This window comes from Lissotriton helveticus, chromosome 10 (assembly GCF_964261635.1).
Source record: "Lissotriton helveticus chromosome 10, aLisHel1.1, whole genome shotgun sequence".
NCBI classification, from domain to species: Eukaryota; Metazoa; Chordata; class Amphibia; order Caudata; family Salamandridae; genus Lissotriton; species Lissotriton helveticus.
The window spans coordinates 135,174,034-135,200,710 of NC_136071.1; the positions used below are offsets into that span (position 1 = coordinate 135,174,034).

Below are 26,677 nucleotides of genomic sequence, written 5' to 3' on the forward strand. Positions count from 1 at the left end.
CCCGACTCTGAATACTGTATTCCTTGGTGCAATACAACAGTTGGATGCTTCATTAGACTTTAAGCTCTCTCCATGTGCCTGCCTTACATGACATTTTTCTAAGATAAACTGGTGTGGAGGACCAGGGTGGTCTTTATAACGAAGGTCTTGACTCCCCATTGCAGGCTGCGTGTTTTGGGGCAGAACAAAGTGAAGTGTCGACATGGCACATATCCTTGTGTGCCATGCCTACAACCCACTGCCCTGGCATAGGTCAGCCACCCCTCTAGTTGGGTGCACTATATATTGTAAGTGCAGTAACACCATTAAGAGTACATGGTACTGGGAGTTTGTCATTACGAACTCCACAGCACCATAATGCCTTTACTGAAAACTGGAACGTTTGGCATCAAACTTCTCAGCATATTAAACCCACACTGATGACAGTGTGGGATTTAATGAAAAATGCACTCAGAGGGCATCTTAGAGATGACCCATGAAAAACGACCCAACTCTAGTGTCCTGGCTGAGTCGCTGCTCGCCAGCTGCCACCACCAGACATGTCTCTGGACCCCTGAGCCGAGAGCCTGCTGCTCTTGGATGTCTGAAACAATGCACATCCTGGGACGAGGTGCCAAGCCTCCTCCCCCAGGATGGGCAGGTCCACGAAGGGGAAGCTTCAAAGTCCAGCCGCTTTTGTGAGCTACCCCAGCCATATGCTGCTTTCAGCAACTGGCCCCCAAAGGTTCTGACCCCCATTTTGGGCAGGAAAATCGGCAGAAAAACCAATTGAGGAAGGGAGGTGTGCTCACCTTTGCCAACCCCACCACTCAGGTGGGGAAGGCGAGGTGAAGCACAACTCTCAGTCCCCGCCATCTTGCAGATGGGGGACCAAGCCAACCCGAGAGAGGCATATGCCACCCTCCCATTGGAGGGTGGCATAATAGGGGGTATACCCACCCCAAGTAAGGAACACATTGCTCCCGACCTTTACTTCCCTGTAGCGCCCTAAATCTAGTATTTATGGGCAACCCCCGAACCTTGCCTCCTCATACAAGAACCAACCAGAAGAAGAAAAAGGACCAAAGAAGCTGTACTGAACTAAGAAGAGGAGGACACCCACTGACGTGGCCCCAGCACTACCAGCCTGTACCCACCTCGAACCTGCTCCAGCGAAATCCCGGTGTGTCCTGCAGCCCGCAGCCTTCAAGAACCCAAAACACCTGCTATGCCTTCCAAAACCAAGACATGGTCTCCAGTGACCACCAGATTTGCTCACCATCAGACTCTGGCCCCAGCCAAAACCGTGAGTCTACACCACTCTGCACCCGATGCCCACCGCCAGAGTTCGAGTGGCCTAATACCACGAGGAGGTCTACCTGATGATCCTGACCTGAGATCTAGTGATCTCTGACCTGCCTCGAATTCCAATCGACGCCTGCAGCCCCTTTCTAGAGGATCCACCCCGACCGCACCAGGAACTGGTAAGAAAACCAGAAGCCTAAAGACACCCCTGAAACCCAACGTCCCACGGCCTTGGGTGGTCCAATCCATGGGTGTCCCAGCATCCCCAGGCATCCCATCTTACCTCTCCAACAGGTGGTCACCTCTAGAAGATCTTCGTCCCCGACCCTGCAGTGTTTGCTGTAACCGGAGAATACCCGCTGAAATCAACAGGGAACCCAACGCCAAAACAGCACCCTGCACCCAGTGCCGCAGCGGGTGTACTTTGGGTGCTAACTCGGATCCCCTTTTACCCTGAGCCTAACACCAGAAACTTTGCTCCCACAACTTTGTGGCCTGCTTGTGCGCAGCCACCAACCAGAGGCCCCTATCCCCCATTGGATACCAGTGGGCTTCAGCACTCTGCACCCAGCCACCCTTGTCCAGCTGAGTGTTCTCTGCGAGTGCATCCTCGACCCTGGGGGAACCTTGGTTCTAACCCCAGAATACCAACTCCCACAAATAAGTACTTACCTGCAAACCATTAACTTAATTTCCTTTCATATGACTGCATTGACTGCTTTTCCTTGAAAATTTTGAATAAAACATTGAAAAACTGCAACTGTACTAAAAGTGAATTACTTATCTTTTGTCTAAGAAATGTCTCTGTGCAATAACTAGGCATATCCCACTGATTAGCAAAAGTATTCTAAAAAGTAATCTAAAAGGTAATGAGCACAGTAATCTGTAAAGTAACCGAAAAGTAATTTTGAACTGTTGACTTACCTGTAATTCAACCAACAGCGTTTGAACCTGCATTCAACTGTAAATCACTGCATACGATTTTGCAAAGTATTATTTCACTTACCTGCAACAGGCTTGGCTTTGTTCTAGAAATAAAATAACTACATACATTTTTATACCAACAAATTGGTCTGAGTCCAGTCTTTGAGTGTGTGACATCATTTGGTGCCTGAGTGCGTACAACAAATGCTTAACACTGCCCTCTGATAAAGCCTTACTGCTCGCCCACACTACCACAGAGTAAGATGTTATCTACTTTTACCCCGGACTACCTTTGGGGTTCCACTGGAGCCTGTGCACACTATACCTCATTTTGGTATAGTATATACAGAGCCGGCTTCCTACAACAAGGGCATGTTCATGCTGAGTGCCTGTTCAGGATATCTGTCAGGCAGCGTTCTGAGCATCAGTGCACACGTTCACAAGGCACTACTCCCTTGACAGCCAGGTCTAACGTAAAGGGCATTTCACCCAGTCGGTCCTGCAGGACTTTCTACAGACCGCCACCTTGGGAGGTGTACAGCTTTGAGATCCATTTTAAACATGAGGAATCTGCAGTTAGAAGTATCCGTCAGAAGAACAAGTTACTTACCTTTGATAACGCTCTTTCTGGTGGATACTCTAACTAAAGATTTCTCACCAACCTCCTACCTCCCCATTCAGTGGAATCGTCTCCTTTCCAATCTAAAAAGGTCTCAATTTAGGAATTGGCACACTTGTTCCTCTGATTATTGTTGAGCTCTGCATCAGAGGGTGCGGGCAGAACCAGGAAATAAACTGATGCTGGCTAGCAGGGATGGTGCTTACACGCGGATGCATAGGTCACTTCCAGTGTGGAGCAAGTCAACACAAGCTGCACAGCGCCACCTATTGGCGCGCATGAGGAATCTTCTGGATTAATTCTAATGCCTGAGGATATTCTGAAGGTGAGGAATCTATGGTTCGAAGTAACCAGCTTTCTGCACTCATCTTTCACCTCACACTTTTAAAAATAACCCCTTTCCAATTTTTATAATTAACCAAGTTTGCTAGAAGGCAGGTAATGTATGGACCTGTTTTTCCATATACATGGTCTCTTGTCCTGCTATGCTTTCCTAAACATACACTGATACGTTCACCAAAGTCATCCAGAACCTTATTCACAAGACCACCGGAGACAAAATCACTGAGGAATGAGAACTAAAAACCAAGTACAGCAGTGCTTTGCCACTCTGAGCAGGTAATATGTCATCCCACAGATAACAAAATGTACAGGTGGAATACATTTAACTAAGCATCCTACTCATAAAGAAAAGTGAAACCAATTGCCTTTCCTAACTGAAGAACAATAGCATGGGATTTACACCGAACAAGGAGTATGCAAGACACTGTATGTGGAGTATGTATGCAAGACAGTAAGGGAGAAGTGAGGCTCAATGGTTAGAGCGGCAGACCCTGATGCAGAGGTCTGGCCCGGGACCAGGGTTCAATTCCCGCCTCGGCGGGTCTTGGGCTCAATTTCCTCGGACCTGATAATTCTCGCCTCGGTGCCTATTCTAATCATGGGTCCCACTCTGCAACTCTGGGCAATAGCTTGCTTAATCTACACAATGGCCCCAACAGCGCTGGGATGCCTGGCTTCACCTTGGGGGTGCCCAGGAGTGGGCATTTCACAGGGAAAAAGCCAGGAAGGGTTCCACAGCAGTATGCGTACAGCGCCAAGACACCTCAGGGTATAAGTGCGCTATACAAGTACGAATTCATTTCATTAAGGTGGAAAACACACCCAGAATAGAATCTAGATTCTACAGTGTAGACTCTCCATTTCACTCTACAATGTATATTTATGTCTTATCGGAAATGCCAGATAAGTCAACTTGAAATCTATTTATTCATCAAAGATTGACAAGTTATACCCTGTAGTTACAGCATCAGCTTTATGGCTAACAAGGACACACTCTCCCCATGACAAGCTTCCTACGAGTAAAATGTCTCAAGAGTGGTGAAGTGAATCAGTGTTTGCCTTACTAAAGAAAAAGAGGTTCCACACCATGTGCACAATGGAATTACGTAAGACCTTGCAGATGACTCATTAAGCATTATATACACACAAGCATCAAGGGATGAAGAAATGACCATTTAGCAATTGTCAATAACTATTTCATAACAGCAGTAAGGTGACCTACGTTCCCATAGCAATCCTCGTCGTCTTCGGACATTGCTGGTAAATATGCTGTTAGTTTTGGGGGCGTCTGATTATGCAGATTTTCCCATTTAAGGTTTTCAAAAAACGAATGAGCTTTCAGAGGTTCATATCCACCCATTTCTTCACAACCTAATCTCTTTGTTGCGTCCAAGACCTAAAAATAGATTTAAATGAAATAAGATCACATAAAATTTTCAAAACTAACTTTTATTAATTTACAACCATTACATCCTACATCAAACTGATTAATCTCATAATTGAACAGAAAAGAAGGGGTTTAATTGTAATGTGTAGGCAACTCACTATACTTGTTTGTACACATGTTGTTCTTAATCCTCAGGCTCTTCCAGTACCAATAATAAACGTGAGATATTTAGCCCAATAGGCCATGATGAAGCCCCAATCACGTTGTGCCTTCACAGCGTTGTCATTAGAATGAACGCGTCATTAGCACACAGTTGTGCACGCAAGTCATTGCAACAACTTGCTTTAGGTGGAGGGTGCTGGATGTAACGTCCAACACCTTCCCTGCTGTTGCGCAGACTGGAGGTGGAATAGTAAATTAGACCATTCCAAAATCAAGCACCCCCCAAAGGCAAGTCATTATAACAACTTGCCTGCATAACAAACGTGTGCTAAAGATGCGCTTGTTCTAATGACGGCGTTCCCAAGGCATGCGTGATAAACGCATGCGGAATACCATCATACATTCGGTCATGATATGGACACAATTCTAGCAAGCACATAATCAGATAAACACATAAGCCCAAGTGCATCCATCGCCTATCAGTGGACTACCACCACCATGACCATAGGCTGCCCGATCCACAGTTCTTAACTACTAATGTCCATCAACATGGCTAGTGGCCCCCCTCATGGAAGACAGGGGTGGTTGAATGTTCAAAGAGCCACTTGAAGAACGTTTTGACATTTATGTAACAATTTTCTCCAGCAAGAAATCTTAGATAGATCCCCATAATCCCTTTGAGCAGAGTAGCAAGCAATTTTCTGAATCATCCATTGCACTTGGGAGTTAAACCTAGCTATTTCTGTGTTGGTGCTTTACAGTTTTCAAACAAAGAAATGTTTGTTAGTTTTTTCTCGTGAAGTGTCCCACAATTTGCCATCTTATTAATATTCACCCAAACATTTTACACTCCAAGTAATTATTTTGACATTTTAATTAACCAGACATACAAAATGGCATAAATCGAACTCCTTTGTGCAGTCCACATAGTAGGTAGGGTTTTCTGACTCGGCCTACATGCAGGTCAAAATGGTTTGACTGAGATAAAATTCGGCCTGCGTTTAAGTTGTGAGGTTCAGATGAGTCCTGGGCGTTGCCTTGCAGCTGCAAAATTGGATGTGGAGTTGTTAGCTAAGAAAGTCCTACAGCTAGTGAGGGTTGGAATTTGTGGTGCTGATACTTTGATATCCACTACGTTGCTTGGACAGATGCTATTGTAGTTTATTTGAGAAACTGTCACTATAACCAAGTCTGATTTTGATATGATAGAAGGCATGATAAGAATAATAAAGTGTCTGCATATGCCCGATCAAGTCTTCAAAGGACTGCTGCAGTGGGCTTGTGCAGAGAGGCGCGCTTTGCCCGCAGCGAGATGCGCTTTGCCCGCAGCGAGATGCGCTTTCCACGCAGAGAGATGCGCTTTCCACGCAGAGAGATGCGCTTTCCACGCAGAGTGATGCGCTATACCCGCAGAGTGATGCGCTATACCCGCAGAGTGATGCGCTATACCCGCAGAGAGATGCGCTATACCCTCAGAGATGCGCTATACCCTGAGAGAAGCACTTTCCACACAGAGAGATGCACTTTCCACACAGAGAGATGCACTTTCCACACAGAGAGATGCACTTTCCACACAGAGAGATGCACTTTCCACACAGAGAGATGCACTTTCCACACAGAGAGAAGCACTTTCCACACAGAGAGAAGCACTTTCCACACAGAGAGAAGCCCTTTCCACACAGAGAGATGCATTTTTGCACTTTCCCCACAGAAATGCACTTTCCACACAGAGAGAAGCACTTTCCACACAGAGAGAAGCACTTTCCACACAGAGAGAAGCACTTTCCACACAGAGAGAAGCACTTTCCACACAGAGAGATGCATTTTTGCACTTGCCCCACAGAGAGATGCACTTTCCCCACACAGAGATGCACTTTCCCCACACAGAGATGCACTTTCCCCACACAGAGATGCCCTTTCCCCGCAGAGAGATGCCCTTTCCCGACAGAGAGATGCCCTTTCCCGACAGAGAGATGCCCTTTCCCGACAGAGAGATGCCCTTTCCCGACAGAGAGATGCCCTTTCCCGACAGAGAGATGCCCTTCCCCGACAGAGAGATGCACTTTCCCCACAGACAAATATATTTTCCTCACAAGAGGAACCACAGGGGAAAGCGAAACGCTAGTTATTTTGGAAATTGCTCAAGTAGGACAAAAAAAAGACAAGTCTTCTTTCAGTTTTTTCGACAGTTAATCAGAATTCACAGGTCTTTTTCTGCTGGAGAATCATATCAGTACCTAAATTATTATTTGCCTCAACAATCATTCAACATGATCTCCTAGGCCTTGAGTAATAGTTCCTGGTGCTCTGCGGTTCAGCCATAATATATAAAAGCAAATAAATATAAAACCCAAATATCAAAACTGTATAGCTGACATTTTAATTTTGGAATATTGGTTTAAAGCACAAGAAGCCTTTTTTTGTTTTGGTTTTCGGGCCCCGCTACTGACAAGGCACACCACTCATTCCTCTGTCAGCTCTGCCCACAAAGGGAGACCGTGGTAGTTTATTTTTTTTACCGAAATTACAAATCTAGTTTATTGGAACTGAATATAGATTTAAGGCCAGGTTTCAGGACCAGTAGACAGATCAGTGCACATTGTTGGCATTTACCTAAGTGTTTGGAGTAAGGTTAAGCCTAGGACTGAGGTTATATATATGAAGAAAGTGGTCCTAGATACAAAATTTAAGCACAACTAATGATGTGAATATTGTTTCTTCACAGTCAAAAAACAAAATCAGACTAAATCTGAACAGACAAACACACGGAGATGTATTGTTAGCTTAATTCAGCTCAAGAATACAGGAAACCCAACACAACAATGTATACAACAATTTCTACTACAATTTATTTACAATTTCATAAAATTTCAGCAAAGAAAGAAAGGAAAGGAAACAAAGTTGGTGCTCAAGTGAAGGAAAATGTGAATATAGATTTCAAAGTAATTTAGTGCAACAGAGAAATTATTTGTACATTGCACATGTAAAGCCTACCCATTTACAATCTATATACAATAATATACAAGGGGACGGGAAGGGGCAGGTGTAGGCTTTAAGGGAGTAACGGGGGGGATCGTCGACGTTTCGACCCTGGCGCAATAAGGGAAAGTCACGACCTCTGCTGCGGGTCTTCTTCAGGACGGTTGTAGGGAGGGGGGGACGGGGAAGCACCTGTAACGGTAAGTGTAAATTTTTTAACCATTTATAATTGGTGTTCCAATCAGAAGGAATTTGAAAAGGAAGTGTTGGGTACATTACCAATTAAAATTGGAAGGTGTCGCAATTCCAGATCAGTTGGGCGATGCACCTATCGGAGGTAAAGACAGACCGGAAAACTGTTAGCCCATCTCCAAAGGCACAGTCCTCTCAAGTTTGTCAAGGAAGAGGTGTTCCGCAATTTTTGACTCACCTCAAGATGAGAAATTTCTGCTCAAAGTAGAGATTCAATCCAAAGCTAGTTGGTACACAATGGGCAGTTGTGATCAATCGTGCTACATTAGGGAAAGAGGAAACCAATCAGTTCCTTGATATAGTTACTCGCCCAGCAAAATGAGTCCCAGACATGAGAAAAACACTCACCCTAGTCCAGTAACACGATAAACATGGTACCGATGGTCAAGGGAAATGATTTAAGTTCAAGCGAATCTGTATAGGAAAAACAGGGTATAAAGCCCGTGTTGTAATTTCCACCAATATCTAGGCCAAAATCTGAGTATTCAAACATGCCCATACAATCAATCGTTATGCAGGTTGATCAGAATTAAGTGTAACCTATAGATAGACCTGTATTATACCAAATACACAGGTCAAGGACCACCATTACTAATGAACAATTACACAGGTCAAAGTCCACCATTACTGCTGAACGCCAATGCATGGTAACCGGTATTGTTACACCCATCTCACTCAGAGGCTAAACTTATGCATGTCCAACATGAATTAACCAACCCACTACTATCATCCAGGTAAGAGTTTAATGCAAAAGAAACTAATAAGGGGTGGCTCCAGTGAAACGCTATGCGTGCCGCTTATTATAAATCACATTAGATCAGAGCGTTATCACATTGCCGAAATGCATGCCGCTATTGTCAATTACCTTTAATTGACAGCGTTATCCCTTAACGTGCAGGGCCTCGGAGCGACCGGACTGCAGTTAGCCAGATAGTTCAAAATGTATTCAGGCAGCTTCCGCGACCGGCTGGAACCACGTGGTCAAAGACCACCAATGACGGTTAAGTAGGCACGTAAACAAAGAGAAAGGACTCAGGCTTAATGGAAATCAGAAAAGGACTCTGTTCCTAAATGCGAGTGAAGCAATGACGTTGTTACAATGGGGGCGGAAAACCGCTGGGGCTGCCATGTTGATCGTGGAATTAGCCACAATTTCCAAACGTCGACCATCAAGACCACAGTAATTCAACATTTTTCATTTTTCACAAGTGTAAATTAGTAGTTATTACAACATTGTGACAGAAATTAATTCTATAAACATTTTATAAATTGCTAAACGCAGAACCAATTCAAAACAATACTGTACATAAAACACACAATATAAACAGTCACAAAAAACAGTACATATCAAATACATTTACATGGGAATATAGTGTTATATCTGATGTTAACACCCTTTACCAACGAATTATAATTCCAGTTTGCAACAAAGCAGGGCAAAGACCCATATCACAGATAGGAAGGAGTCACAAGACTGAACAAGAGTCAGCCTGTTGATAATAGTGCCATTTGTCTCATTACTTCCTCCTGTTCATTCAGGCCCCTATTCACAGTATCAAAAAAATGCATCCACCTGCATTCACGGATACTGATTGATTGTGCCAGATTCCCTCCCCTTGGATTAGGATTCACCTTCTCAATAACACACCATCTAAGACTTTCGGGTGTGTGATTGAATCTGACAAAATGATCAACCAAAGGCGCTCCCTGTACTTTACACCGGATCCTGCTGCAGTGCTGCAAGATGCGGGTTTTCACCTTCTGAATAGTTTGCCCTATGTACATAAAACCACAGGGGCAAAAGATGGCATATATTACCCCCATGGTATTACAATTGGTGTGATTTTGCAGGGTGTGAGTGTAATCATTATGCGTGCATTCTTTGACTTCCAAGGCCATGTCACAGGCTTTACAGGACCCACATTTAAAAGGACCCACCACAGTAGGAAAATTCCATAATGTGGTCTGACTCTCTACATGTTTCTTCTGCAACATGGAATGCACAATAGAGTCTCTGACGCTCTTTCCTTTACGGAAGGCATGCATAGGGGGGTCCGGCAAACCTGTCTCCTCTGCTACTAGGTGCCAATGGTTGTTAATAATTCTTTTGATCTCCGTGCTTTTGGTGTTAAATGTAGTAACACATATCAGTCTCTCCTCTTTATTCTCCTTCCTTATTTTTGGTTCTAACAATACCTCTCTGTGACAGAACCATGCTCTTTTTCGAGCCTTTTTCACCAGGCTCCTTGGGTAACCCCTCTCCACCAAACGGGTCATCAAGGTGGTAGACTCCGTAAAATAGTCCACTTTGCAACTGCAGTTTCTCCGCAATCTCAGGAACTGTCCATAAGGGAGATTGTCCCTGAGATTGCGGGGATGGTGACCCCCCTATGCATGCCTTCCGTAAAGGAAAGAGCGTCAGAGACTCTATTGTGCATTCCATGTTGCAGAAGAAACATGTAGAGAGTCAGACCACATTATGGAATTTTCCTACTGTGGTGGGTCATTTTAAATGTGGGTCCTGTAAAGCCTGTGACATGGCCTTGGAAGTCAAAGAATGCACGCATAATGATTACACTCACACCCTGCAAAATCACACCAATTGTAATACCATGGGGGTAATATATGCCATCTTTTGCCCCTGTGGTTTTATGTACATAGGGCAAACTATTCAGAAGGTGAAAACCCGCATCTTGCAGCACTGCAGCAGGATCCGGTGTAAAGTACAGGGAGCGCCTTTGGTTGATCATTTTGTCAGATTCAATCACACACCCGAAAGTCTTAGATGGTGTGTTATTGAGAAGGTGAATCCTAATCCAAGGGGAGGGAATCTGGCACAATCAATCAGTATCCGTGAATGCAGGTGGATGCATTTTTTTGATACTGTGAATAGGGGCCTGAATGAACAGGAGGAAGTAATGAGACAAATGGCACTATTATCAACAGGCTGACTCTTGTTCAGTCTTGTGACTCCTTCCTATCTGTGATATGGGTCTTTGCCCTGCTTTGTTGCAAACTGGAATTATAATTCGTTGGTAAAGGGTGTTAACATCAGATATAACACTATATTCCCATGTAAATGTATTTGATATGTACTGTTTTTTGTGACTGTTTATATTGTGTGTTTTATGTACAGTATTGTTTTGAATTGGTTCTGCGTTTAGCAATTTATAAAATGTTTATAGAATTAATTTCTGTCACAATGTTGTAATAACTACTAATTTACACTTGTGAAAAATGAAAAATGTTGAATTACTGTGGTCTTGATGGTCGACGTTTGGAAATTGTGGCTAATTCCACGATCAACATGGCAGCCCCAGCGGTTTTCCGCCCCCATTGTAACAAGGCCATTGCTTCACTCGCATTTAGGAACAGAGTCCGTTTTTGATTTTCATTAAGCCTGTTTCCGCCCCCATTGTAACAACGTCATTGCTTCACTCGCATTTAGGAACAGAGTCCTTTTCTGATTTCCATTAAGCCTGAGTCCTTTCTCTTTGTTTACGTGCCTACTTAACCGTCATTGGTGGTCTTTGACCACGTGGTTCCAGCCGGTCGCGGAAGCTGCCTGAATACATTTTGAACTATCTGGCTAACTGCAGTCCGGTCGCTCCGAGGCCCTGCACGTTAAGGGATAACGCTGTCAATTAAAGGTAATTGACAATAGCGGCATGCATTTCGGCAATGTGATAACGCTCTGATCTAATGTGATTTATAATAAGCGGCACGCATAGCGTTTCACTGGAGCCACCCCTTATTAGTTTCTTTTGCATTAAACTCTTACCTGGATGATAGTAGTGGGTTGGTTAATTCATGTTGGACATGCATAAGTTTAGCCTCTGAGTGAGATGGGTGTAACAATACCGGTTACCATGCATTGGCGTTCAGCAGTAATGGTGGACTTTGACCTGTGTAATTGTTCATTAGTAATGGTGGTCCTTGACCTGTGTATTTGGTATAATACAGGTCTATCTATAGGTTACACTTAATTCTGATCAACCTGCATAACGATTGATTGTATGGGCATGTTTGAATACTCAGATTTTGGCCTAGATATTGGTGGAAATTACAACACGGGCTTTATACCCTGTTTTTCCTATACAGATTCGCTTGAACTTAAATCATTTCCCTTGACCATCGGTACCATGTTTATCGTGTTACTGGACTAGGGTGAGTGTTTTTCTCATGTCTGGGACTCATTTTGCTGGGCGAGTAACTATATCAAGGAACTGATTGGTTTCCTCTTTCCCTAATGTAGCACGATTGATCACAACTGCCCATTGTGTACCAACTAGCTTTGGATTGAATCTCTACTTTGAGCAGAAATTTCTCATCTTGAGGTGAGTCAAAAATTGCGGAACACCTCTTCCTTGACAAACTTGAGAGGACTGTGCCTTTGGAGATGGGCTAACAGTTTTCCGGTCTGTCTTTACCTCCGATAGGTGCATCGCCCAACTGATCTGGAATTGCGACACCTTCCAATTTTAATTGGTAATGTACCCAACACTTCCTTTTCAAATTCCTTCTGATTGGAACACCAATTATAAATGGTTAAAAAATTTACACTTACCGTTACAGGTGCTTCCCCGTCCCCCCCTCCCTACAACCGTCCTGAAGAAGACCCGCAGCAGAGGTCGTGACGTTCCCTTATTGCGCCAGGGTCGAAACGTCGACGATCCCCCCCGTTACTCCCTTAAAGCCTACACCTGCCCCTTCCCGTCCCCTTGTATATTATTGTATATAGATTGTAAATGGGTAGGCTTTACATGTGCAATGTACAAATAATTTCTCTGTTGCACTAAATTACTTTGAAATCTATATTCACATTTTCCTTCACTTGAGCACCAACTTTGTTTCCTTTCCTTTCTTTCTTTGCTGAAATTTAATGAAATTGTAAATAAATTGTAGTAGAAATTGTTGTATACATTGTTGTGTTGGGTTTCCTGTATTCTTGAGCTGAATTAAGCTAACAATACATCTCCGTGTGTTTGTCTGTTCAGATTTAGTCTGATTTTGTTTTTTGACTGTGAAGAAACAATATTCACATCATTAGTTGTGCTTAAATTTTGTATCTAGGACCACTTTCTTCATATATATACACAGTTACCCAGGTCCTATTGATCTTTTGGGTCTACCCCATTGTTTTCAATGTAGGACTGAGGTTAGGCTTGGTTTCATTGCTAGTTAATAGTAGGCTTCGGAATAGAGTTAATGAATTAGGTTTTGCATCGATTCATTTGTTTTATCCTTGTTCATTCAAATCAGGGTAGACAGATGTTTCCGAGTCGAAAGAGAGGACAAAATATCATCTAACGTATATTGTCGGGGAGCTTCCAAGGGACCAATCTGGAGTGTGGACTTGAATATGTGAAGTAATGGTTTCAAAAGGGCCATCCTCTGATTTTCAAGAACTAGATACCTATTTTTTTTTCCTTTTAAAGAATTTCTGTACTGTCTTCATTTATGAGTATCCAATGGCTCTTTCCTTTCCCTTCTTGCGGACATATATCAAGTAGCAGAAGGGAAGTAGAAATTTCAAGATGAGGGACATAAAAAGGAAATCTTGACATCTTGAGCTGGAAACTATGGAAATGTAGAAAAGTTTGCATGGCCCAGGAAACACAGGCAGGCCTGCTCCCACATGCTTAGCTGCATGTAATCTATGATGATGAAGAGTATCTCTTGGGGCGTGGCTTGATCGCCGATGGCGGAGGTCGCCTAGCGTCTCGGCTCTGCGGCCGAGCTCGCATTAATCCTGTTTGGCGGAAGGGTCTGAGGCCACCTGCACCCCGAAATTGGTTGCCCGATGCCCTGGCTCCCCCTCCTGCAAGCCGAGGCCGGAGCCGGCCTCGGAGCGGAGGAAACCGGCGGAGACGCGAGGTCCCGAGGGAGGACCCAAGATGGCGCCTGCTCCTCCACTACTGCCCCGGAGCGGAGAGGAACCGGGATCCGGGAGAGGCGAACGACTCGAGGCCCCCGGAGAACCGGGTGATTCGTCCCCTGTTGGGGCAGACCCCAGCAACTTAGCCCCTGCTGACCCTCGAGGGGGCCGCCGCCGACGACCAGAAGACGCTGGTCGGACCGGAGTGGGGGAGGGGCGGAGGAGCCTGCTCGCAGCCGCCCGGACATTGAGGCGGGGACCGCGGCGGGGACCCTGACGCCCGGACTGGAGGTGAGCGTACTGCACGGAGGGTGCGGGACCCCCCCCCCCCTGTGATTGTACTGCGGGGACCGGCGCCGTGTGACGGGAGTGGAGAGCGCCCAGGAGGGAACCGGAGGTGGCGGCGGAGTACCCTGCACTACGTCCCTCCGTTGCACGGAGGGACTTATTAGAGAGAGGGAGGCAGACGACACGACCTCTGAGGAGGGGCTCCTGGAAGAGGGGCCCGCCGCTCCAGCACTACCGAGATTTGCGAGCCGGCTCAGTCGCCGCTTGGCTGTGGGGACTCTCGGGTGAGCCGGGTGGTGGAGGGCGGACCCAAGGCAAGGTGGGGTCCTGTTGCCCTCGTAACTTTCACCACGTTCAGCTGGGGCGGTGCCACCACTACTGCGGAGCCTGAGAGCACACCCTTGCACGGAGATTAATCGGTGCGGGGACCCTCTGCCCGCCATCTTGGACCCCGGGCTGGCCCGCGCTCGGACGGCTGGCCTGGTCGACACTTGGGGCCCTACTGGACTTCAGGGGTACCGGGGAGACACGGGGAAACCCACACCTGAGTGGCGTTGATTTTGAAGGCCGCGACGAACCGGGGGTGGCCCCGGCTAGACAATCCCCGCTACTGCTGCGGTTGAACAGTGAACCCTGCCCAGCATGGGGAAGCCACGGGGGCCTAAGGGAGGTACCCAGGCCGCGTCTGACGCAGAGCCACCGGACAATGAGGAGCGCCTTCATGCGGAGGAGCCAGGGAGCCCCCTTATCCAGGAACAGCTCGATAAAATCCTACTGGCCATCACGGAGACCAGGTCGGCCCTTCGGGAGGACATTGCTCAGGTGGCGATGGGCTTGGGCCTTCTCCGAGCGGATCATGGCAAGCTCTCCGACAGAGTGAAGGAGGTCGAAGGGTCGGTGCGACACCTGGAACCAGCGCAAAAAGCTTTGGAAGCCACGATGAAAGACGCTCTATCCCGGATAGAAGCGCTGGAGAAGCGGGCAGAGGATGCGGAAGGGCGCAACAGGAGAAATAACATTCGGATAGTTGGCCTTCCGGAAAAAATTGAAGGGGGAGACATGGTGACGTACCTTGAAAGTTGGCTACGGACGGCCGTCGCACAGGAGGGGTTGTCCCCCTTCTACACGTTGGAACGGGCGCACAGAGTGCCGGCTAGGCCGCCACAACAGGGCCGCCCGCCGCGTCCAGTGGTGGCAAGGCTGCTCCATTTTCGCGACAGAGACCTCATATTGCAGGCTGCCAGACAGAAGGGTCCTTATCTGGTGGACAACAGCCGAGTGAACATTTTCCCGGACTATACCTACGAGACGCAGAGGCGTCGCTCCTCCTTCCTGGCCGTCAAGCGGGAGCTACGCCCTGAGGGCATCCAGTACTACCTACTATTTCCGGCGCGACTCCGTATCATTGTGGACGACTCCACTAAGTTCTTTGAGACCCCGGACGAGGTGTGTAGTTGGCTTGAATTGTACAGGGCGGGCAAGGACGGCTTCGGAACTTCCTCTCATCCCACGATGGAGGACATGGTACAGAGGAAACCCAAGAGGTTCAGACACCGAAGGGGCAGGACAGCCCACCCTTCCACAGTGGAGGCTGAGGCGGAGCGGCGGGGAGCGCTGGAGATGGTCTCTACTATGTCTGGCCCTCGGGACGACCATGGAGCTGGGCTTTCGGAGCCCGGAGAGAGCGGGGGCCGCTCGGACACCGAGGGATCTGAATCGGACAGTGTGAAGTTCCCGGAGGTCACCCCTGAGACGGCAGAAGGTCTGCTGGACGAACAATGATGCCTGAGGGTGAGCCGGTTCTGGTTGGGTGGCTAAGGTAGGGGACGGGCACATGTGGCTAGTGGGACTTATGAGGAAGAATTAATTACTTGCTGACAATGGGAGGGGTTGCAGGAATTCTTCTTACGAGCCCTGATGCTTTCGAGCTCGGCCGTGATGCGGCTAGCAGCGGGACTCCGGGTCGACGCTAGGCCCCCGCATTGCCCTTAAGGCATACCTACGGTGGCCACCGTTAGGTTAGTAGGGAGGGAGGTTAGGGAGAAATTCGTTTGGATGGGGACCGGATGGCACTATTTGGTACCTGTTCTGGGGGGGATGGAAGGGAGTTCATGCTTGCAAGTTGATTTATTGTTGTTCGGGGGGGGACTCGTCATCGTTGTAGATTTCGTTGGGTACTTCTTTATGGCTGTAGCGTGCTCAGTATGGCGGGTGGACGAGACATGGGACTATGGCTGACTTGTCGAACCTGAAATGTGTCACCTGGAATGTAAGGGGTCTGCACACCATGACTAGACGACACAAGGTCCACGCTTACCTAGTGCGTAGGGGAGTACAGATCGCGCTGCTACAAGAAACACATCTCAACAAAACTGAGGGTCTAGCGCTGCAGCGTAGATGGCGTGGGCAGGTATACTGCACTACCTACTCAGCTTATGCGAGAGGAGCGCTCATTTGGATAAAGGCGGGGGTACCTCTGCAGGTTGATAGCCACACTGTAGATCCAGAGGGGAGATACGTCGCATTGGCAGGGAAATTAGGGGGAAAGGAGTTGAATATTTGCTGCATTTACGCGCCAAACACAGACCAGCTCGCCTTTCTAAATGTGCTGTCGGGCTCTCTGGCCCGGTACCTCTCGGGGCCCATCCTGATAGGGGGTGACTTTAATGCGGGGCTAGATGTGGACTTAGACAGATCTCATCCACCCCTCCCAGACTCCCCGGCGACTCGGGTTGCTAAAGGTAGGTTAAACTGGCAGGCGAAATGGGGACTGTCGGACATTTGGCGAGCGCACCACCCACATGCTCGAGATTACTCCCACTTTTCGAGCATGCACGAATTGCATGTGCGACTGGACGGTTTATTGGGATCGGTTGAGGTAGCTTCCTCGGCTGTGCGATCGGAATATCTGGCGAGAACAATTTCCGACCACAACCCATTGTTGATCACCCTGTGTTGGCTTCGATGTGCCCCTTGTGTGCCTACCTGGAAACTGAGGCCCGAGCTGCTAGAAGACCAGGTGTTTCGCAGGGACCTGGAGGACAAGATCTCGGGATACTTCGCGATAAACGAGGGCACGACTGCGGAGAGGGCTACGGAATGGGACGCCTTTAAGGTAGTGGTAAGAGGCTATTGTGTAACGCAAAAGGTTGGAGTACGCCGCGTGCTTCTGGAAGACTTGGCCAGAGCTGACCGAGGCCTCCGAGACTTGGAGGTCGCCCGTCCTGGCCGTCCAGAACTCCAACAGCAGGTCCTAGCGGCAAAAGAGGCGGTAGCAGTAGAGGTTGAACGATTGCGCAGCTATGACCACAAGCTGTACTTGACCAGATCGCTAGCGGAGGGTGACAAGTCGAGTGCACTACTGGCTTGGCTTGCTAACCCCACGAGACGTACCTCGCCCATTGTGGCGATAAGGACTGATGGGAATGGGGAAGTTTACACACAACCCGAGATCCTCAAATGCTTCTGGAGTTATTACAGGACATTGTATCGTAGTCGACTACCGCCGGACATTTCCCCGACGGACTCTTTCCTGAGAGACCTGCCGATTCCCACCCTGGATTTGGAACAGGCGAAAGATCTAGGACGAGATGTGGAACTGGGTGAGATAAGATGTGCGATTAAGAAAATGGCACGTAATAAAACACCGGGCCTGGACGGCCTACCTGTGGAGTTTTATTCCACGTACGTGGATATATTAGCCCCCAAACTCCTAAGAGTTTATAATGAGGCGAAATCTAGGACACCTACCGGGTTCGATGAGAGAGGCTCTGGTGATACCTCTCCTTAAACCAGACCGGGAGGGATCGGACCCTGCATCTTACAGACCGCTCTCAATGCTCACGGTCGATTATAAGATTTTGAGCAGCATACTAGCCGCCCGACTTGGGACACATGGGGTCACTAATTCATGCTGACCAGGCGGGCTTTATCCCCAAGCGTAACACCACGATGAACATCCGTCGACTCTTTAGATTGTTGGAGGGAGATCACACAGACGCTTCAGATCCTATGATCCTCTCGGTTGACCTGGAGAAAGCCTTCGACAGCCTAGAATGGATTTATCTCCATAGGGTCCTTGAGCGCTTCGGTCTAGGGGAAGAATTCCTGAAATGGACCACGGTATTGTACACCTCGGCGGTGGCTAGGGTGAAATCGGGCCCGCTGATATCCCAACAATATCCAGTAGAACGGGGAACACGACAGGGCTGTTCGCTATCCCCATTGCTATTTGCCCTTGCGGTGGAGCCGCTGGCTATCTCGATACGTACGGGAGCCCACTACAGGGGGTTAAAATCTCCGACGGGCCATCAATATATCTCCCTGTATGCTGATGACCTGCTGCTTTTTCTCGAGGACGCTGGAGCGGCCCTGACTGGAGCGGAATCAGTGCTTACGACCTTTGGGGAGATATCGGGACTCCGGGTGAATTGGACTAAGACCTGCTTGTTTCCGGTCCGCAGAGATAACCCTCAGCCGGCCATACACAGGGAGATCAGATGGGAGTCGGCTTGCTTTAGATACCTGGGGGTGCATGTTTACCATCGCCCTGTGGACGTACTGGAGGGTAACATCTCCAGGGCCATCCGAGCGCTAAAGGGTAGCATGTCCTTTTGGTCCACCCTGCCTCTCTCAGTGGCGGGGCGAATAGCACTGTTGAAGATGGTGGCGCTACCCCGCCTATTGTACTACTTCCGGACACTGCCAGTATGGATCCCCAGATCCATCTTTCGGGGCCTGGACTCCACAATAGTGGCGTTCCTATGGGGCACGGGCCGCCGCAGAGTGGCGCTTAAAACCTTGATGAGGCCGAGAGCGGAGGGAGGGTTGGCAGCGCCGGATTTCGAGGCGTACTATTTGGCTGCCCAGCTGCAATGTTACACCCAGGAAGTGGCGCGTGAATTCCGTGGACCGGAGGAAACAAGAGGCAGAGGAATACCCAGGCACGTCCTATCGTTTATTGCGCTGCAACAGAAGCTAGAGTTGAAAGATCTCACACAAGAAGAGCGCACCATACGGTTATGCTGGAACCGACTGCACCGCAGTCCGGGCAGACCGCGCCCTTATGCCCCAGAAATCCCGCTGGGGATGCTTACGGCGTTGCCCCATGGCGGAGACTGGTCGCGACTAGGTGTCTGGGAGGAAATGGGTGTGCAGATTGTAGGCGACATTTACGAAGACGGGGCACTGCTGCCCTTTCAGGCGCTTCTGGACCGGTATGACATCCCCCGAGGCGACTTCTTGCTTCATGCGGCGATCACTAGGGCACTTCAGGCACACTGGAGAACTGGACATGAGGAACCACAGCTGTCGATGGCATGTCAATATGTCATGATGTCCGCAGGGACAATTAAAGCGGTGTCCTGCTTATACTCCAGGATGGTGGAAGAGAGGTTGACCCCCCCTGGCGGTCCTTAAGGCCCGGTGGGAGGTTGATATAGGGAAGGAGATCCCTGAGTCCACGTGGTCCCAGCTACTGCAGCGGTCCTGGAAGGGAACGCGGAGCGCCCGATTCCAATTGGTCCACTTCTATATCTTACATAGAGCTTATCTAACCCCGGAGAAACTACAGAAATATTTTGGCCTGGAGACGGCAGACTGTCCTAGGTGTGGAACGGATGGGCGGACCTTCTCCACATGCTGTGGTCCTGCCCTGTGCTGACCTCCTACTGGCTGATGGTAGAAGACATGCTGACCGCAGTGACGGGAAGATCGTTGCAGATGGATGCGGCTGTGGGGATTCTGCATTGGTTTCCGCACACCCCTAAAAATAAAATCACCAGTAAATTTATCGATTTAGGGTTACTTCTGGCCAAACGGGAACTAACTAGACATTGGAAGGCGCGGCTTGGTCCAGCGGGCGATAAATGGCGCAATGAGCTTCTCAAGTGGGCGGGGAGTGAGAGCACACTAAGATTCCAGCAGGCGAGGCGGCGACAGGATGAGCGGGCCCTAGAGGCGGCGCAGGCTTGGGAGACGATAGTGCAGGCTCTACGCGACCATGCTACACATACTGACTCAGACAGTGCAGATGAGGGCGGGGAGTTGGTTGAAGGGAGGGTGGGAAAATTGTTGGGGGTGTTTAAAAAAGCAGACGAACTTTCTATTTACCACCTGTGACACATGGCGAAAATGTAGAACTGAACATTGCAAAAAGTGGCACACGCCGCCCGACCCCCGGGTTGTGGGCTGAATGGCCGTGTATAGCGTTCTGATTAATACTACCAGAACTGATTTATTTTCGTATCAGGTGCCAATGATGTGATTTTATTTGATTCCTGCAATAAAAACATATTTAGAAAAGAAAAAAAAATGATGAAGAGTATCTCTTGATATGTGAACAGTGCTACATATCTACTTAATACAGTGAAAATGAGGTGGAGGTGAAGTGCAGGATGCATTAGGTGGGGGAGAACATTTTAATACACTTCTGCCATGACTGATGCCTGTGGTAATTAGAAAGCCTTGCTCTTTTATGGGAAGCAAATGAGTTAATATCAGTAGCCCGGCCACATGTTAACAGCTGAGTATGCTGTTACATGACACTCCGAGATTATCATAGAATGGGTTATAAAAGACAACTGTGTTTGTAACGCAAGAGCTCTTCTCGGTGGGAAAAAGCGTTTTTACTTTGCTTGTGTGTTCTGCAAAGCAAACAAAAATAAATTATTCGATCCAGGCTTTTGTAGAACTTCTGCTATGTCACAAAATACTGCAGCCAGTGCCACCAAAGAATTATTTTTAAATTTAAATTAGTCAAGAAGAGCAAGTGCTCTAGAGAGGACTCCCTCGCGGACAATCTCAACCACCCATGCGATTTAAAGAGGAAATGGGAGAGAAGCAGGTTAGCTTATTGATAAGGACACCAACATGGGATGAATAGCAGAAGACCTCTAGCTGTGTCCCTTTTTATCTCTTACACACAGCATTACACTCGTTTGGGTTATAAGTTGCATTACCCATTTTTGATGGTGTGGTCAGAACAGCCTGTTCCTAATGTGTTACAACAGGAACACTGATATGCGATAAATGACTGAAATACCCTTGCACTCTGGATACTCTTTCCAGTGTTGAGCAAATTCAAAGTAAGGTAAGGATGGATAAGGCAGGCCAGTAGGAAAACCAACAAGTGCAGTGTCTCGTGTTAAACACCAACTAAAGATAACACAGGAGAAGCTCAGACACCACAGATAAGTACTAGCAATAAGAGACATACAGGAGACTAGAGCTGGTGTACAAAGGCCCATCGAGGGTCCTACAGGACACCTTCTTGGATCAGCAACAGAGAGAGGGCCAGTTGGTTAACACAGAGGTGAAGGGCATCGGGTACCTGAAGAAAACAGAAAGGGTAGTAGAACAGGTGTGACCATGACCCATTAAACTCCTGCCCGCTCAGTAAAACGCTCCCACTCACTGAAACCCAGGCGGACCAATAAGATCGCCTTGAGATATGATTACGTATCATCAGTGCACTAGGGTACAGGTGAATCCTTTCTCCTGCAGCATCGGACCAAGTGGATCCTTGTAAAGTTCAAACAGAACAATGGATGAGACTGAACCTCGTTGTACCTTGCAGTTTGGTGGCAATGTCGGAGATCTAACTGAATACTTAAAAAAAAATATTTACACTTTTGATGGTGAGATTACTGTGGAAAAAAATTCATTTCAGAATGTATATTTTCTTCCCCATTCTGAAGAAGAGGAAGGGAGACCGGTCTGGTGGGTAACTGTGTTGACTGTTACCGACAAGTTCTATAAAACAAATATGCTGAAGTTTCCTGAGTCTAGAATTCATAAGGCGTCACCCGGAACTTGGAGGGTTATGGTTCCTAAGCTGCATTTAGAACGAAATCGAAGTAAGGAAGTACTGATGGGCCTCTTAGAAAAGGACTCTGAAATGGGGCCTTAGGCACCACACAGGAGGCCTTCTAGTGCAGGCAGTCCATTCAAGGTGTCTGAAGGCACCATGTAATTACCTAGTAGTAACTGCTAAATAAAAATAAACGGACACTGGAGCACTATCTGGATAATGTTCAGTGTTCGGAGCGGAGTGCCTTGAAGCAAAGCACCTAAGGTTTAACAGCTCCTAAATGTTAACCTGAGGTTTGCCAGCTCTCTGGTTGTTTATGGTGTTTAAGTTCAACAGGATTTCGGAGTGCAAATGAGGCGACGACTTCACACCGGATGTTACGCCACACCAAGCACCTTGCGAGAGACGAAGAAACGGCAGCAGGCTCCAGCCACCCCCAAAAAGATACCCATTGCGTTTCATCCCACAGGGAAGAAACCGGACCGGAAGAAACAAGAAAAAACATCGACAGGAACTCCAAAGGAAACCCAGTGGCATGTCAAACTAAGGTGCCCAGAAGTCATGGATTGGCCTGGACAGTTCAGGTTTTTCAAGAACCATTCCGGCATCCCCAAACTTTTTTTGCAAACATAAATAAAAAAACATGTTTCGGTTTTGTGAGAGGGTCGAGTGAGCAAGAACATTTATGATCGTGCTGAAAAGGCTCACATTCACACTGGACGTCTCATCACATCAGGGACAGGGTCAGTGCTTAATTTAAACCAGTGGTTTCCGATGCTCGGCACCTCCACTTAATTTTCAACGCTGGGGCTTATGACAGTCTGCCATATGGCGGCGCTGTTTGTCTAATATAGAGACAAGCACAAAAGCAGTTGGTTATTAACTCAATTTTAATTCTCACAGGGTTATATTGTGTGATTAGTACACACATATGCACTGGTTTCACTGGTTTTCTGGACACCCACAATATTGTTTATTTTTTTTGCAAGGTAGTGACCAATGATGAGAAACGTGGGCATAACTGGCAACAAATAACCAGTAAGCTCCTCTGGTGGTGCGCACGTGAGGTACTACCTTGTTTTTCACACATTTTTTCATTAACACTGATGCACATTTTTGTGTGATATATACCTGTTGAAGTCGAGGATATTCTAGGTGAACACAGTGACTGGTTACTGAGAGGGGGTTTTCTTTTTCGTTTCTTTTTTAAATGTTTGAAAAATTAAAAAAGGATTAAAACGAGAGGGGGACTATGAGTAGGACAATATCTGTATTATATGAAGGGTTGTTGGTGAAGAAGAAAGTACACTCCCATTCCCACTCAGAAAGTGGAGATTGGATTGCCCACGTAGATCAGGTCTTGTTGTTGATTGTTGAGAGTGGAGGGCGACCTGATCTGTATCCCTCTATAGCTCCTTGTTGTGTAGAGTTAACTCAGTATGCCTTAAAATGGCTATTACCTGCCTTCCAGGTCAATTCTAGAGTTTTGGGGTCCTGGAATACACAATTGTCATACTTGTAGGGTTTCATTGTTAGTAGTTGTGTTGTTTCTGTCCCAGGCAGAGCTCACAGAAATGGACTGGTGCAAGCAGCAGTGGTCTCCTGACGAGGGCCCTGCACTTATTTTTCCCCTAATTAAGCTCTGGACAGGGTTTACTTGTTTAAACAGTCTCCTGCTGTGCTGCCTGACGCCCGGACCCGACTCAAGCGGCACAGCAAGAATATATGAGTGACGAATCAGCCTCTGACGCCATCACCCATGGACGAAATCACAAAAAAATGTCTGTGCGCTTGTCTGTGTAAATGGTGGGACTGATCAATGTACGTTTAGACTAATATCTAGATCAATGGCCGTCCCAAGTGATTTTCTTTGAAAGGCTGGTGACCTTACCTCGGACTTGTAATGCAGGTTGAAGTATGCATATAGACTAGGAGCTGCGGGTTTAAGGAGATGTAACAACAGTATTGTGATGCCAGCCGATACGGAAACAAAAATACACGCAGAGAAACAAGCTGCAATACTCTGAACCCAACACTAGATGGCAGCAGACTGCTCAGCAACCGAGCCACAAAACCACAGACGTCCTTTTAGCATCTCAAATGAAGGAAGCAGCTAGGGGCCCTGACGAGGAAGGTTTCGTGTAATGCGCGCTTCACGTTGATACACTTCAATTTCCTGCACCGCACATAGCTCTCTCCGATCTTGTTGCAACGTTATTCCCCGGGTAGGAGCGATGTATGTCCCAGATGTGGCGCGGGGGGGGGGGGGGGGAGCGGGGTTCCTACACCTGGCCTGGGGGTGCCCGATGGTCCAGTCTTTTTGGGGGAGGGTGGTGGAGCACATTAGTGCCACGACAGGGATCTGTATCACCTTGACACCTTTACACTGTTTGTTGGCATTGGTACCTAAACCGAAGAACCGACAGTTGGCTTATAAATTGATGCAATTGATGCTAGTGCTGGCCAGGCGTAGGGTGGCGATTACTTGGATGGGCCAGAGGGCCCCTGGAGATTCCTAGGTGGCTGAGTGACGTGCGGGAGTGGTCTCTAGCGGAGGAGACACATATGCAGAGCAGTAGGAGGGACGAGAAGCTGCAGGAGGACCTGTTGGCCTGGCGTGTGATGTGTGCCGCGATAGGGGTCTTGGAACATGCCTCCCAGAGTGATTCAGACGGAACGAGTGGAGAGCTATTCTCACCAAGGGGCTCGGGCACTGGGGAGGATGATGGGGACGCTTCTGGAGCCACGATGGAGGTGGGGTGAAGAGTAGGACCTAGCCCAATGCTTACAGAATGTTATCTGTTGTCTGCTTCTTTACAATGTATCTTGGGTATCTATGTATCTCAGTGTGGCCCTCGGCCTGCTAACCGTGCCTTAATGAGTCAGTCGATGTGCATATATGATGTTCTTGATGCCAATTGGGGGGGATGATATTGTTTGCTTATCTTCACAAAATGACAAAAATAAAGTTTAAAAAAAAATTAAAAAAATGAAGGAAGCAGCATGTACTGTCTCACTGCCACTCCTGTTCTGTGCACGTCACAATTCAGCCCCTTAAGGATCAATACTCGGAGTTGTTTGAAACAAGCAACATTACTCAAAAAACTACGGAAGATTCTAAAATCCTTTCAAATGATCATCCTCCCTCGCTGCTGTACTTTGCCGCCACGATCTTAGAATCCGCTTCCAAAGTGCTCTCTCGACCCCGATGGACTGGGCACTGCCATGAGCCATTGTGATGAGACTAAAATTGAACTGATTGTTCCTCTCACCAACACTGAAGGCAATGTAGACAATAGCCGGGCAGCTGACCTGATCCCACCTGAATCCCTCGATGGTATTTGACATCAAATTCATGTATGTAGCAGGGGTGGCAGGACAAATAGAGTAAACGAATTCAAAAAGGTAAACGACAGAAGAAATAAATGGTGTGGAACCATTAATAAGTGGGAGAATAAGTATAGATGGGAGGGAAATAGGCAACAAAGATTAGTGTTAGAGCACTGAGCAGTTCACAAATTGAAAGTATTTATATATAGTTGAGTACACAACATTTGTACAGAAAAGAAAATATTTCACTGGAAGACCTAATGAGTAGCGCAGGGAAACAGAATTCACCAAAAGTTGAGTAGGGAGAATCTCAGAGATTTGTCCATTCCCATGCTACGAAAGAATGCCTCCACCCCCCCCCCCCCCCCGCACATATTCCAGCACCTATGAGCAGGGGACAACACCAGACTACTTCAGCCGCCATTACTGGCCAAACAGAGGCCAGTCAGGGCATTCAAACCAAAGCACACGGCCAGCATTCAAACCACAGCACACGGCCAGCATTCAAACCAAAGCACACCGCAAAAGGGACAAGGTACAGACATCACACATTTTGTTCTTCCACAGATGTGGGCGAAAGGGAACTCCTAAAGGGATAACAGACTGTTGATCATGAGCCTGTTCTGCCAATGGAATAATATGAAGGGCTTGGGGCCAGTTTTTGACATCAATGCTGGTAATTAAGTGCAATCAAATCAAAAAAGTGTAAAGCGGGATGCCAAGAAGAAGCTTTCCGATTAGACACAGCAAAGTAAACAGGCAAATTACAGGGTCCCCATTTGAAATTTAATTTTATGTGACCGCAGAGGTCTTTATGCACCAGTGATTGTAATAACTGCCCCAAAGTAACATGACTGTACGAGACGGTGTTGAAATTATCCCACTGAAACAGAGCAACTTACCAAAAGCTTCTCTACAAGATCTTTTGCTTTGGGAAAGAATTTTTCAGGAAAACCATATTCCAGCTTAATGATCTTTTGAAATATGAGATATTCATTCCTGTAAGAAAAAAAGGAGTGGATTATAATACAGAAGGTATGAAATTCTGCACTTTGCACTTTGTGCTGTTTAAATACTGAAAAAGATTCAGAATAAAAGATCCTTACCCAGCTCGGAAAGGAGGTAAACCAGCTACAAGTTGGTAAAGGATGCACCCAAGAGCCCAGAGGTCCGAACTTGGAAAGAAAATACATAATTAAATTAGGCACGTTAGATAGAAGTGTACTTATTGTATTGCATTATTATTTGCTAAATAAGATTTAACGACGCACGATTGATTTCTACAACAAACAAGCTGTAACTTTTCTAAAAGTGTTTCAACGGAAATACAGGCAATTATATTTCTGGTACCACATGAGGCTTCAATGGATAGAAGATGCAATAGCTTTGCGGAATAGGCAGCAGTGTCATAAAAGCAACTTA

General features: G+C 47.2%; 1 protein-coding gene across 2 annotated transcripts in view; it reads right to left on the reverse strand.

Moving 5' to 3' along the window:
- The window catches only part of PDPK1 (3-phosphoinositide dependent protein kinase 1), a 257,044-nt gene that overhangs the window by 46,979 nt on the left and 183,388 nt on the right, over positions 1-26,677 (reverse strand). For both annotated transcript variants that reach the window (XM_078664942.1, XM_078664943.1), the window contains 3 exons: positions 26,362-26,430; positions 26,158-26,254; positions 4,392-4,565 (listed from right to left, as the gene is read on the reverse strand). In XM_078664942.1, coding sequence (XP_078521068.1) covers positions 4,392-4,565; positions 26,158-26,254; positions 26,362-26,430 — 340 coding nt within the window. The remainder of the gene's footprint in view (positions 1-4,391; positions 4,566-26,157; positions 26,255-26,361; positions 26,431-26,677) is intronic.